This window comes from Hermetia illucens, chromosome 6, assembly GCF_905115235.1.
Source record: "Hermetia illucens chromosome 6, iHerIll2.2.curated.20191125, whole genome shotgun sequence".
Classification (NCBI taxonomy): domain Eukaryota; kingdom Metazoa; phylum Arthropoda; class Insecta; order Diptera; family Stratiomyidae; genus Hermetia; species Hermetia illucens.
This window is the reverse complement of record NC_051854.1, coordinates 49,601,355-49,616,629: the sequence shown is the minus strand read 5'-3', so window position 1 is coordinate 49,616,629 and position 15,275 is coordinate 49,601,355. Positions and strand designations below refer to the sequence as shown.

The following is a 15,275-nucleotide window of genomic DNA, read 5'->3' as shown; positions in this document are numbered from 1 at the left end:
GCTGACCTTGATGGATAACTTTGGAACGCTAGAATACCTCGCAGGTTCATTAAAATACTCTTGCTAACACAACATCGGACGAAGAATTTCCTTTGCACAGTCGGCAGATACCAGTGGAGGTCTTTATCAGGAGGTGAATGTGGCAGCGAATAGGTCACATATTAAGAAAGGGCGGAAACTTCCTATTTCATGCAATGCAATCCACTATCCCAGCGTGATCGACCATGATCATAATTGCTCTCCGGTGATCCAAATCTACCCGCTCCGGGAAGCTCCCTGAAGCATTCTTGCCTGCTGATGCCTATGGTCTACTGAAACTCTGCCTGTGGCTCGCTGGAAGGGCTTTCTTAGAGGTTAGATATGGTCTTCTATTTGTAGTTAAGTCTAAAATTTATAAACCAGTAGCTTACTCGAAACTTGCCCCTTTCATCAGTACAAAGCTGGCCCCCCGGGATGTCCGGGGGCGAGGTCAACTCATCATCAAGTCATCGTTGTTTCTGCTGGTTTTTTGGCCGTTTCCGTGAAAAATGAGTTCTCATTAACGACAATTACGTGATCATACCATCGCAATTTTTCCGCGATTGGCGATTTGCGGCATGAGAATGCGTCACTCGCCCCAGCGCCCAGCGATGGACGCTGCAAGGGCTGAAATACTATCCGAGACATCAGGATGCGCAAACAGAGACGAGACTCGCAAAGTAATGGGGCACCTGCAACAGAGACGGCAACCCACACAGTACCTCGCAGTGCTATAGTTGTGGAAAGATGCACTGGGCAAACTCCTGAAACTAACAGATAATTTAGAATATAAGCCCAGTGGAAGCGCCGTCGTCTACTTTGGGGCAAGCTGAAGAGGAAAGGTTTCTTAAGAAATGCGCGGCAGGTGTGAAGCGTATGCGATCTGCGACGTTCCTCCAGAAAGCCGACAGCACACAGCTGGAGGAACTTCTGGACAAAATTTCGTACCACAGGCGGATATGGAGACTAAGAGAAAATCCACGAGAAGCAGAAACAACTGCGCCTCCCAATGAGAACACCAATAAACAAATCGCAGACAATCCGTTGCAGAGTAAACTGGAAAAAAACTGAAGGAGGAAGGGCATCTGAAAGAGGCTTCACTCACGTACTCTCGAGGGCTGAAAAGAAGAAGGCGAAGGGAAACAGAGACAAAAACATGCCGCGTCATCAGAAAACTCGCTGCGGATACGAAGGGCGGAGCACTAGAAATGGTGGGGAGACGAAAGAGGACTAGACCGCCGGCTATGCTTATTAAACCGACGGAAGGCAAGACTTTTCCGGAATCCTAGCATCAAACCTGAAGATAGCGGAGCAGAAGTCTCTTCCATTAGTAAAACGAAGGGTGGTGGAGTCCTGGTCGAACTACGTGACGCAATGACGGACTTCTGCGGGAGGAACCTTTGATTTCCAGCCACGTGTTCTCTGGAAATCCGATACCTTGACTGCGTCACAGAAAAGAACGAGGTAGAAGAGGCCATCAAACGAGAATGTCCGGAGGTAACCAATGTCCGGATTGGTACCACCACAGTTGCGGAGCAATATGGGAGGAAGATTCTAAATAGCCGCAAAATCAGAATTGGTGGGGTAATGTGTAGGATACGAATTTGGGCTGTCCCAAACAAACGTTTCTGCTGCTTGGATTATGGGGACACTTTTGTAACCTGTCTGGGACCTGACAGAAGGGCAACATGCCATAAATGCGGTCAGGCAGGCCATAAAGTCAACACCTGCAATGAAAAGAACGCTGTACACACTGCGTTCTCGGGGCGGTGTCCACCCTTCAGAGCAGAAATGGAAAAAGCCAAGACGCGGTCAACAAGATCCACAACCTACAAATCAATATGCACCGAAGTTCAACCGCTAGTTGCTACCGCAGTTCGCTGCATTGACCAAAGCTGATTTAGTGCTCATTAGTGGCATCCACCTTAGAGTTCTTGCCCAAGGCCGAGAAGATGGCTTTGGCTGGAATCGGTGTTTAGGTGTAACGTTTTTCAGTGTCGATGCCGGACTTTTGACGCAGGATTGATGCTCTGGAGGACGCTATCTTTGGCACTGAGGGGCGGATCCTGGTCGGGGATGACTTCAATGCCAGGGTACTTGAATGGGGTATGTCTCACCCAGACTCCAGATTGAAACGAATTCTCGAGACGGCTTCTAGAACATTACTGGTAGTTTTAAGCACCGGATCCATCCGAACATTCTGGCGTCCAGGTTGCGAGGGAAGCATTCCAGATGTAACCTTGGCATCGGAGTCTATGTTATTGCAGGTGGACGGGTGCCAGTTTTGGAAGATACATTGCCTTCAAAGTGGTTGACATAAACAGTTTGTGTGCGCCACCCCGGCGCTCTTTCTGTGCAAAGAACGTTACGAAGGTAAACACCGGGAGGTTTGTCGAAAATCTTGGAACAGAGGCCGCGCTGGAGGTTACCTGGGGGTGGTGACGCTGCAGGTGACACTGTCGTAAATTCAGTTATACACCTAATAACGACGGCCTTCAGGAGGGCATCGAGACGTGGCAAACCTTCTATGAATTCGCCGAGCTCCGGAAGGAGTGTCAAAGACTCTGCCGCATAACACAACGTCTAAAGGACCAGAAGGAGGCATGTACTGTAATGATAGATTACAGATCAGTCAGAAGGAGACTCCACAACACAATAAACAGGAGCAAAGCTCGCTGCTCGACGGTGGGGAATGGCGACCCGTGTAACCCTGTTCACTTCAGGCGGAGTTGATGGACCGCATTGTACGGACACTATTCCCTGCGTACGCCGTACGGGATGATATCGTCGGCACGGAGAGCATCGAGAACTGCCTACTTTTTCTATAAAAGAGTTGAAGCAGGCGGTCCTCTATATGAGAAACAAGAAGGAGCCAGGGGCCGATGGTATTCCAGCTGAAGTATAGAAGCTGGAGTTCCAACATCGGCCAGACCTGCAAGAGGGCATTTTTCCTGTTCGTTGCAATGTGGCGAGGCTTGCTCTGATCAGGAAAGGGAAAGGCCGCCCACTTTGTATGCTTGACACTACTGAAAAAGTGCTCGAAAAGCTCATCAGATGTAGACTCGCTGAAGTGACACGTACTGCCGGAAACTTATCTCCACGGCAGTTCCGTTTTTGAGCAGGTAGATCCACAGTTGATGCTGTTATGTAAGTCATGGATGTCGTTCGACGAGTGGAGGCACATAGCAGCCGAACTCGTCGGGTGGTGCTCCGCGTAATGGTTGACGTCAGAAACGCCTTTAATTCCGTTAGATGGAAGGACATTCTAGGCACACTAGACAATATTTGCCACGTGCCGAACTACCTCATACGGATATTGAGGGACTATCTGAGGAACCGCTCCTTGCTCTATGAAACGCTAAAGGTCCAGAGGAGGACGGACGTCACGTCGGGGGTAGTACAGGGATCCATCCTAAGGCCGCACCTCTGAAACGCTACCTATGATAGTCTACTTAAACTCGACATGCCAAAAGAGTCGCGTCTGGTCGGTTATGAACATGATGTTGTGGCGCTTGTTGCTGGACTTTCTGGTGCTGATAACAGGTTATCATTAGCTCAGCTCCTTGTAGACGCTTGTGCGGTGGATGTTCGTTGTTTGGGTATTGTTCGTTTGTTTGGGATTTCAGAAGAAAAGCCTTCTAGATTATCTGTACAAACGCATATCGATCAAGACATGTTATGCCACTAGTCCAATGCAAAATCTTCGTTTTCATTACTGCGAGGCGCCGTTCATTGTCTTCAAAAGTCTGCCAACAATTGTAACTATAGAGGGCGATAGGGCGAACGACATTACAGTAGATTGGATTTGAGACGCTTGAGTGTTACAAATTCAAAAAAGGACACTTATCTAGAGTGAGCTTGTGACGTAATACATAGCAGTGGTTTCACGGGATCGGTAGAGAGTAACGGCTGTTTTGATGGAAATGATCTCGGCCTCAGTTAAGAAGGAACCTGGTTTAACATGTTCTATATTAAAACTTCAAAATTCGGTTCATTTTTCAGATGCTCCCAAAAACCGGCTAATCCTGAATGCAAATTGCACGGATGGTACCAGGCTTTTTCGACAAAGGGAATGCAAAGCCACTAAGTGATTTCCTTTTTCAGCGTAAATCGAATACACAAAAAATCCTTATCACAGTAGGGATCAACGCCCAAAAGTAAAACGGGTTATAGGGAAATTATGGACGATGGAGTAAATCTCTTGAAGAGCTGACTACTTTTTGGAAATTTCAATCGTCCTGCCTCCTAGTCAAATTCAATAGAGAAGTCCGAAATTTAACTTGTCTGAAATCTTCAGTCTTCACTTACCTGCGTTAGTTGCTGTTGTTCAATCTCCGGCTCCAATATCGCCGATGACATCTCATTTTGTAGTAATTTGATTTTTTGTATCATTTCACGAATCTCGTAACGTAAAATACCGAGAAAACACAATTTCAGGAATGCAATGACGCAGTACCCTAAGACGAATAGGATGTCTGCGGTATTTCTAAGCCACGTAACCATACGATCCGTGCAACCCTAAAGTAAAGAGAAAAGAGAAAAAGAAAAATTCGTTGAAACGGATCCATCAGATGGAGATAAGGATGTTTGTGATGACTGGAATGAATGTGCTTGTTGCCACCCTCAATTTATCCTAGTCATATATCAAAAGCTTGAAACGGGTTAGATACGTTAAAAATAGATGCCGTAGCCTTGGGTGTAAGATACCAGTTTCATACGACAGTCGATTTCGTGGGATGTTCGCAGAAAAAAGGGTATCAGAATGTAAATTTTTAATTAAAAAAATTTCAATTAAGTGCTAGATTAAGTTACTTTTGGTGAGGGGGCGATGGGGAGGTCCAAGGTTGTCATTTAATCTTTTGTGGGCGAATGAAAGGACATCGTCGATTTTGCTGGGTTTATTTTTGGAGCAATCAGTCACGCGGGTATAATCCTTGGTTTAATTTTTTCTTCCTCTTTAGTTAGCAGAATCAGATGCTGAGTATTGTCAGTAGCTTTCCAGGATGTTTTTAACGGGCTCAGAAAGTTCAGTGGACTTACTCGTACGTATATATTATTTAACAAAATATTCATTATTCATATTATTTTCCATCGTTTCCCATAACCTTGGCCCATCTTTCTGGCAGCATACGGATTTCGTGTCAGAAGAATTCCTCAGCTTGGCTGGCGATCCTGTGAGATATCCATTTTTAAGGTTTAGTGTAAAACCAAACTTTATTAAAATCGGTTTACTGTCTGTCTGCCTTTTTTTTGTAAGGAGGTGGAAATTTTCAAAAAAATCTGGCCTGGGCACGCCAGAGTGTGGGATTTTTACCCTTTAAAACCACCTCCGATTCCCCCTACCCCGTGGAACCACCCTTAGGCATTACATCACGGGGCGGAGTTAGCTTACTTTAGCTAACTCTCCTTCCGTCTACCCGCGGGGTTCCTAACCGCGTCTTCCTCACTTCTTCTGCTTTTCGTAGTTTATCCTTGATTAAGGCGATCATGGAATCGATCGCATCCCAGTCTTCCTGACAAGGTACCATTCTCCGGACAAAATTTTCCGGTGATAGCAGTTTACCTAGACTTTCCTCTAGGTCCCTCCTTTCTTTCACGAACCTTGGACATTGGAAGAAGACGTGCGCTGGGTCCTCTGGGATCTCGTCGCAGATTGGACAATTAGGTGAGGTGTCCAATTTAAACCTGTACAGGTATTGACGGTATCCTCCATGGCCGGTGAGAAACTGGGTGAGATTATAATTGATCTCCCCATGCTTTCTCTTCAATCACTCCCCGATGGAAGGGATCAACCTGTAAGTCCAACGAACCTTCTCTGACTGGTCCGATCATCCTGGCTATTAGCAGCTGCAAGTATGCCGCGGTCCTCCTACGTTCGGCGTCATCCTTGCGAGAGTCATACTCGTGGTGGATGCTTTTTTACAAGTATGCTGCTTAAAATTTAGTTTTCGGTCTATCATCACCCCAAGTATTTGATGACCGTCTTGAAAATGATGAAAGTCCTGGGGGTTTAACGTGAGTACATGCCGTGAAGGCATAATCCCACGGTCCTCTTCGGACACGGATTGATTTTGGGACCACAATCAGAGCCTCGCCATGCAAGCACAGCGGTCCTGGTTTATACTGAGTGCAGGCTCAGCATTCATACCAGTGGATGCGAGGCCTAGCTAACACCTCTGCCGCAACTAAGCAGTACGGCACCCGAGTTGTACACCGCAACTCCACGCTCGAGGTCCGAGGAGCTTTGCCCGTGATGTAGGCATAACCACAAATACCATGAAACTCCCACAAGGGGGCCAACCGCAAATAACCGGGCCGAGAACACATGCTCCAGGAATTCTACTGGAGCATATGCTCTCAGAGGGCCATCCCGGTTCCCATGGTACCAGATAACCTCCGGTGAGGCTTCGTGGCAGAGCCACTTCAGATGAGTCCCTTGCAGATTCGGGTCTGATCGCCCTCCTAGAGTACGTGGGGACGGAACTCCCCAACGGGTTAACTGGAATCAGCCCGAGGCGGAGAACCACAACGGAACCTTTCACCAGCTAACTACCGCTCTGCGTACAATACAACACAAAAGGACATCACAAGACAACACTAACACCAAACACACAGGACTGGTGGCTAACCACCGCGGCCACTAGGCCATTCGCCCATCAGCTGCAAGCGAAGCAGCGACGAGAAGCTCCTTTCTTCGTCGGAAGGCAGCACGCGCGAACGCATTAGCGCATTTAAGTGTCCCACTGCTAGCAAGGCACTGGCTAACATCGTAGATACCGTTAAATACGTGAACGACCATTTCGTCTAGATTGCAGATGTCACTGTACGCTGGATAGACACAGAGAACATGTAGCCAGTCCTCCGAGTCAGCGCCACATAAAACACAACCCTGACTGAAGGCAACGTTGCGCTTGAAGAGGAACTCATTCAAGCTACCATGCCCAGTCAGGAGGAAGCCCATCTCAAGCCCAAAGTCCACGACGGAACTTCCTCTGACAGACACATGTCTGACGTACTTATATGTGGCCCGACCTTTCCCACATTCATTCCATCTAAGCTGCCACTTAGATGTTACACTCTCGTCTAACAACTTTTTGACTGCAAGCGGCCCTAACCCATCCACCTGGTTACAACTAACTAAATGTGTTTGCAGCAAAGGTACGCCCCTCCTGATCCTGTAGGTCGTGGCACGCCGGACTACTTCCAGATCAAGAGGAGGAACACCCAAAAAGACCTGCATGGCGTCGGTCGAGACCGTACGACACACTGGAAGACACGCTAACAAAGCCACTCGCTGACAAGCGTAGAGCAGCTTCCTGCCCCTCACCGTCAGCGCCAAATCACACAACATAGGGGACCCATACGTAGAACATGCAAGGAAGAGCCCCACATAAATGGATCTAGCAGCTCTCCAGCTTAGACTCCACTCACACCTCATCATTCGCCTCAACATACACACCAATTTAATCAACCGTAGCCTGAGCTCGCGACCAAAGACATGCGTTTCGCGATCGTAACTCCCAAGTAGGTCACTTTCTGCCGGATCTGTAAAGACAGTCTGTTCAACTTTACGTAAGGCGGACGACGTAGGATGCCTTTTAGCATCATCGCAACGGTCTTATCTGTTGAGATCGCGACACCGACTTTAATGGACCACGCGTTAACGATGCGCATGTATTCGGCAGCCTGCTGCTCGAGCTCACGGCGAGTGCTCCCCTCAACAAGAATGAGGAGATCATCCGCGTAAGCAACACATTCGACAACGGAGGAAAGCTCACCCAACGTTCGTCCATCATCAGGTTCCATATAAATGGACCCGCGATAGATCTCTGCGGGCAGCCGCGCTCAACATTCACCCACACACGCTCATTGACACCTTGGACGAATGCTCTTCTGCTATGGAAGTAGCTCTTCCACAGAGCCAATTCCTGGCAGTCACACTCACAAATTTTGGACAACAGAGACGACCAACTTAGGTGATCAAATGCGCCTTTGAAATCAACAAAGATTCCAAGGACGTACTTGCGAGGACAACGGACAACAAAATTCCTAACATGCAACAAGACGTCGTCGGTGGACCTACCAGTGCGGAAGCCATACTGCCTGTCAGACGCCAGATGGGATGATTTCACCCCCAGTCGCTGGAGCATAATCCTCTCCAAGACCTTGCCAAGGGCCGAGAGAAGAGATATCGCCATATACGACCGAGAACTACTCTTATCCTTCTCTGGCGACTTCAGGAGCACAACCACCCTGACAGTCTTCCAGAATGCAGGGAAATAGCCCTCCCGAAAACAACAATCAAAGAAACACTGGACAATGAGATGGGATGGCCTGCCAGATGGCTTTGCACATCTCGCCTGTCATCCCATCCCAGCCAGGTGACTTTCGAGACCTGAGCCTCGCCATGCTCTCCTCGATCTCACAACTCGCCAGGGGAGGAATTTCTTCCCCTCCCTGAACGCAACCGTCCGGAGACACCGAAGGCTCGGATCTCGGAAAGAGTTCACCTGTCTTGAAAGTGATGATACGATTCCCGATTCTATTGCAGGCGTAATTTCTTTTGCGATGCTTAGTAATGAGGACTGCTTCCGGCTTTTCCTCCGCGAGTGCCAGTCCATCACTCTCTAACCAAGTCTTAACAACACTGATTGCTTCGCTTGAGTACAACTGAGCATCCTCGAGATGCTTTGCGACCACAACCAGTGCTATATCATCGGCATAACCCACCACAGTCGCCTCCTCCGGAACGGGAAGATTAAGTACATCATTATACATTATGTTCCACAGTAGTCGGCCCAGTACAGAGCCTTGTGGGATACCGGCGGAGACAACGTACTCCTTGGGTTCATCATCGGTATTATACCAGAGTGTCCGCTCTTGCAAGTAGCTATCGATAATAGCGGCGAGGTAGGTGGGAACACCAATCGTCGCCAGAGACTTTCGTATCAGGTTCCAATTGGCCGAGTTGAATTCATTCCTCACATCCAGGGTCACCACCACACAATATTTTCTGGTACAACCCCTTCCGTGAAGGCCAAGCCAGAATCATTTTGATGGCATCAGTGGTTAATCTGGCTTTACGGCACCCATAGCGCCTATTTGAAAGGCCCCCTCCCCCGACTGGGACTAATCTATTGTAAATAACCCGCTCCAACATTTTCCCCATAGTGTCTAGAAGACATATGGGTCTATAGGAGGACGGTTTTCCTCGCGGTTTGCCAGCCTTAGGCAGCAGCTTCTGCCACTTCCATGGTGCAGGCAAGATACTCTCGGACATGCAAGTTTCGAACAGCTCCGCGAACATATCCGGTCTACATTTGATGGCAAGTTTGAGGGCCGCCAAGACTCGGGGCTTTGCTGTCGCCTATTCGACTGCAGATCTCCAGCAGCTCGTCCCTGGTTACTGGTGGAATCAGCGTCACATTCAGCGAATGCTGGGGGGTGTCAGTACTCCCGTCTTGCTGGGGAAATAACCCTTGCATTATTTTCAACAAGAGCATAGGGCACGTTATCTACGGAGATAATCGGCCTCTGAATCGTCCTGTCACGATTTTATAGGCGATATCCTCCGAATTTATGTCCGCTTCGAAACCGAGCTTCTTAAAACATTCCCTCTTACTCCGCTGGATAGCGAGCTTGAGGTTCTTGCGAGCTTCCCTGTAGGCATGCCCCTTTTATTGTTTAGGATAGTGTGAGATCCTAAGTCCACATCCCCTTGATGTTGAATCGGACCAAATGGAGAGCAACTACTGCCCGTGACCGATCCTACCTGTTGCCCTCTGAGCCGTTCGTCTGATTCTGTGGCAAATCGATCGAAGGCTGGCAAGTTCACTATTCCATCAACAATTGGGTCTTCTACAGGGGAATGAGCATCATCTCCAAGGCATCGACGCGTCGCATGCTTTAGAGATGCCTTGTGTAACATGGAGAACTCTATCCGTGGAGGTGCCTGCTTTGCTAGGCAGGTCTAGCCACACTTCCATGAATGTTTGCTCATCCATCGGTGTTCTTTTGGGTTTCGGCATCCGGGATGGAGTCTCTTGCCTTGTGGTTCTGCCCTTAGTTCAAAGGTGATTGCCTGGTGGTCGCTGTACGTGAAGTCCTCGCTAACTTGCCAGGACATGTCACGTGCTAGCGCAGGGCTGACAAAAGTCAGATTTACAATTGAACCAGTTTCCCGTTTTCGATAAGTGTTTATTTATTTATTTATTTATTTAATGAGGACAATACACAGAAAGCAAATTTCTTATTACATATTGTCCTCAGAGGGAGGAGCAAGTAAATGGCATATTTTGCGCTTAAAGCTAGGGAGGGACATAGAGTCAAAGGAAGCAAGCTGTAGGGCATTGTAGGACCGGCAAAACCTCGGGATCGGAGAGTGAAAGTAAATCTCGAGCTCGGCGAAGGGTACATCAAAAATGTCCGCATTACGTGTGTTATGAGACGAGGCGATACGGAGAGTAATATCCGAGTTAGCGGAGCAGTCCATCAGACAATTGCAGAGTTTGAAAAGAGTACGCATATCAAGGAAGATACGGCGTTGCTGTAGGGAGGGGAGATTGAGGGTGCGGAGTCGTGACGGATAATCAACCCGTGGAAGGTTCTTTTTGTAAAAGAGGGTCCGGGTGAATTTGCGTTGTACAGCATCAAGAGCGCGGCCGTCACGGATGCGGTAGGGGGACCAGACTACACAGCAATATTCAAGGGTGTTTTTGACAAGGGAATTGAAGAGTGTTAAGGAGGGCTGGATTGAGCTAAAGTCGGACGAGGAACGTAGGATAAAACCAGACATTTTGGAAGCTCTATTGATGATGTCAACGAAGTGGGAATTGAAACGAAGTTTATCGTCGAATATTACACCCAGGTCTTTGAAGGAGGTCAGTAGTGAAAGAGGTTGACCACTGAGAGAATAGGAAAAGGATGATGGGGAGGGTTTCAGGGAATAGCGCATCCAGTGACATTTGTTGACATTCAGTGTTAGCTTGTTGACCGAACCCCAACGGGCTAAATTATCAAGGTTGGATTGTAAGAGAGCACAGTCCAATGGAGACGAAACAGAGGCAAATAATTTAAGGTTTGTCTGCGTAAAGCAAATACGGACAGGTGAGGATGGAGGCGAGGTCATTGATAAAAAACAGGAAGAGTAGGGGGCCAAGTGTAGAGCCTTGGGGAACACCAGAGGAAGGAGAGAAGGAACGAGATGAGTGACCATGAAAGGAAACTTTGCAGGAACGGTATGAGAGATAGGAGGAAAGCCAGGAGATGACTGAGGGAGGGAACTCTAGCGAAGAAAGTTTAGAGAGGAGAATGTTATGGTCAACGGTGTTAAAGGCTTTGGAGAAATCAGTATAAACAGCATGTACCTCCTGTCGTGAATTCAAGCGTTTAGCAACAAAGTTGGTAAAGACAAGAAGATTTGAAGCCGTTGATCTATGTTTCACGAAACCATGCTGCTCTTTGACAATGAGGTGACCGAAGTGCGCGGTCAACCAGTCGTTGACGTATCTTTTTAGGATTTTGGAGCAAGAGGAGAGAAGGGAAATGGGGCGGTAGTTCACAGCAAGGGAAGGGTCTCCGCTCTTGAGGATAGGAATGATAAGGGCCTCTTTCCAGAGACGGGGAAAGTAGCATTCGTCTAGACTTTTGTTGTAGATTATACACAGGGGGAGGGAAATGTGTTTCCTACAGTTAAGGAGGAAGAGATTAGGAAGTCCATCGGGGCCAAGTCCGACATTGGGGTCAAGGTTGCCAATGAGGAACTCAACCAAGGAAGGCGTAAGGAGAGGGATGGCTAGTGATTCAGAGGAGTCTGTGGTTATGAAAGGTGTAGAGGGTGAAGGGCTCGAGGGAGAAAACACTGAAGAGAAGTAGGTGCAGAGAAGGTCGCAGGATTGTTGTGGGGAGTTGGCAGTGGAGTCAGCGAAGCTGATAGAAGAAGGGACAGATTGAGTTGGATTACGAGAGTTGCGAGCGTGAGACCAAAAGGGTTTTAAGTTACCGCGGGCAAGGGCGGCTTCGATGCTAAATAGGTACCTTTTACGCGCTTTTCTGACCATTGACTTCACAGTAGATTGTATAGCTTTAAAGTGAGCAAGGTCGGCGTCATTTTTAGAAATCCGAAACTTCTTCCTTAGTGTATGTTTCAAGCGAATGTTAACATGAAGTTCCGTTGTGAACCAAGTTGGGTAAGAACGTAGGCAGGGAGGGGAAAAAGGGACATAACAGGAGAGGAGATCAGAGAGGATATTGTAGAAGGTGTTAAGAGCTTGATCACACGATGAATTACTTAATATATGAACCCAGTTGAATGACGCTAAAGCTGAGTTCAGACCGTCAAAATTGGCTTTGCGGAAGTTGAACTTAGTGGGTTTACGCTTGGTTTTGGGTTTTGAACGAGGGAGCTCCGCTTCAAATTCAACCGCGGGATGGTGAGCGTCGGTTTTTACATACGGGGATGTGCCAGGAAATAAAGAGAGGTAGCGCTCGGGGAGGTTGGAAAGGAAGAGATCGAGAGTGCGGCCCAAGGAGTTTTTGGTGGTATTGAAATTCAGGGCAGAGCAAGTATACATAAAGGAAGAAAGTGGGAGGGAACAATGGGAGAGGTTGTTGGAAGGAATTGGAAGACTAGGATGATTAGGCCAGTTGAGCATGGGGAGGTTGAAATCTCCACAAAGGAAGAAAGGGAGGGAAGGGAATCTGACGGTAAGGAGTTCAGACAAACTGTCAACCAATTCTTCATACAGGTGAGAAGGGCTAGCACAGGGGACATATACACAAGAAACAATGAACGGGAGGAAGTTGGGCGGGGAGACACGAAGAGCAACACAATCAAAAGGAAAGCCAGAGGAGGAGAAGACGATTTCAGCGGGGAGTGAATCTTTTATAGCAATTAGGACTCCACCGCCAGTGGACTTACGAGAAGCATCCCGGTCCCTGTCACAACGGAAAGTGGAGTACCCTTCGGGGAGTTCGGAGTATAATATGGCATCGTCTAGCCAGGTTTCGGAAATACAGATGGCATGGTGTTGATGAGCCAGCGCGGATAAATTGAAGGCCCCCAGCTTGGTTCTTAAACCCCTGACGTTCTGATAAAACATACGGACAATGAACATGGATCCAGTTATATAGCTCGGCGAGGCAGGCGGGTTGCCCTGAAATTTACCCGCGAATTGGGGCGCTTATACGGCTTTATGAATACACCTTCAGGCCAGAAAGAAGGGTTGCCGAGGACATCAACTTCGTGGGGGTAAGTAACCTTGAACGATGCAATGACCCGGTCGGTGTTGTCGTCTTTTGTGAGTTTAATGCAGGACAGAGGAGAGAGTAAACCAACTTTGCTCCTTATATACTCCAGAACATCGTCCGTAGGCGTTGTGAACGCTAGCTTGGAGATGAAGAGCTGTTTAGGTGGGGACGCCACCTTTAACTTGGGGCCACTGGTATGGATGGATGAAGTGCCAGGATATATGGCGATAGCGGGAAGCGGAGCTTCGTTGGCGACAGGAACGATGTCAGAAAGTGGGCCGGCTGTGTTCCGATTCAAAACTTGCTGAGGAGGCTGCGGATATTGTTCCGTCGTAGGCGCGATGGTGCGAGGCAGGATCGGAGGCTCGGTGGACCGTAACTCGTTGCATGGGGGCCGCTGGATTAGGGGTGGAGAGCCAGTGGAAGCAACCCTGATGTAGGAGGGCATTGCAGGCGAATTCAATACAGAATGAGAGGCCTGGTGCATAGACTCCTGAGATGATGTTGAGGCTACATTGTTATGCACAGTAGAAAGCGCCTTTTCGGAAGTCACAGTCTCGTCTAACGGATTCCTGAGCCGTCGGGAACATGCAGATGACGACGTCGATCGCTGCATTTTTGGCACTGCACCAAAAATTCGTTGGTCAGAGCTATATCCAACTGCTTCTAATAAGCCTTCAAACTCAGACAGTGTGAGGCTCGGTGGGGCGTAGCAGCTGTATATAAATATACCGCTTATTTTTGCCCCCACAAAACCACTAGTCGCCTGACCCATGCTATATTGTATGGTTTAACGACCGCACTCCTTGACAATATGTCCTTCCTCCCCGCACCTTCAACATCGATCGGATCGATCGATGCCGCTAGTGCATGCCTTTGCGAAGTGTCCAAACATTAGGCATTTGAAGCACCTCTTGAAAGAGACCTGTTCCCTTATTCGGCAAGCAACCTATCCAATCCAATCCAATCCCCACGGCCAAAAACTTCTGCGCTGACTCCACTGGCAGTTGCAGTCTGGCCGTTGGAGTACCGCTGTAAGGTTTTCTTAGGCTCACGACAGATTCTTCGCTGAATTCCTCCAACTTGAAGTGTTGCTTCAAGGCCGTGCAGATCTCTTCTCTGCATGTCTGTCTGTCCGTCACACGCATTTTTCTCGGAGACCGTTATAGCGATTCAGACCAAATTTGGTGGAAAGGTGGGAACTGTGAACGCTCACGCATACAGTGAGTTATATCCTTTTACGTCGAATTTAAGGGGGGGGGGGGGGGTCCCCATACATGCAAAAGTAGGGTGTACATTTTTTTTTTCATCAAATATAGTCATTTGGGGTATCAAATGAATTGGTTAGTATTTTCCAAAGCTGGTCTTAGTTTTGACATTTGTTGGAAAGACTGGGAGCTCGGGAGGTCGAAAGTGATCATTTATTTAAATTGCCCAACTGAAAAATCTGACAAAAATCAAAAGCTTGATCCTACCAAGTTTGGTGGAATCGCGCGAAATACTAACAAAGTTATAATAGATCAAAGTCGTCACTTCTTTGGAAATTTAATATTTTGAATGTCAATATCACCCGAAAATGAATATTCTCACATAATATATGCGTGGTGAATGTTTGTTTGTCTTTATAGAAGAAATACACAAAACCCTTCATACCTGAAGCATCCAACTTCCGGTTTCCCGACTTGTTTGGCATTTACTGCTGACTCGAAACGGTGGTTAGCTAATCCGTGCCATCGACTGAAACAAATGGTATCTGACGCAGCAATGTCTGGTGAATACGGTGGGTGGGGTAACAACTCCAGCCAAGTATTCGTAGTGCTTCCTGGATCGCTTTTTCGACATGTGGCTTTGCACTATCGTGCTGGTAAATGACTTTGTCATGTCTCTTTTCTGGCGCACATATGCATGCCAAAAGGAATCTAGTGTCACCAGGGTACTTGCAAAAATGTTGCCAAATGTTGGCGGGCCGATGTGTTGTCCGAGATTGCGTCTAGTCGGAAGGAGGCGGA

General features: G+C 47.9%; 1 protein-coding gene across 3 annotated transcripts in view; it reads right to left on the bottom strand.

The window, feature by feature from the left end:
• LOC119660349 overlaps positions 1–15,275 on the bottom strand; it is a 585,741-nt gene that overhangs the window by 58,031 nt on the left and 512,435 nt on the right. For all 3 annotated transcript variants that reach the window (XM_038068845.1, XM_038068843.1, XM_038068844.1), the window contains one exon: positions 4,327–4,536. In XM_038068845.1, the coding sequence (XP_037924773.1) occupies positions 4,327–4,536 (210 nt within the window). The remainder of the gene's footprint in view (positions 1–4,326; positions 4,537–15,275) is intronic.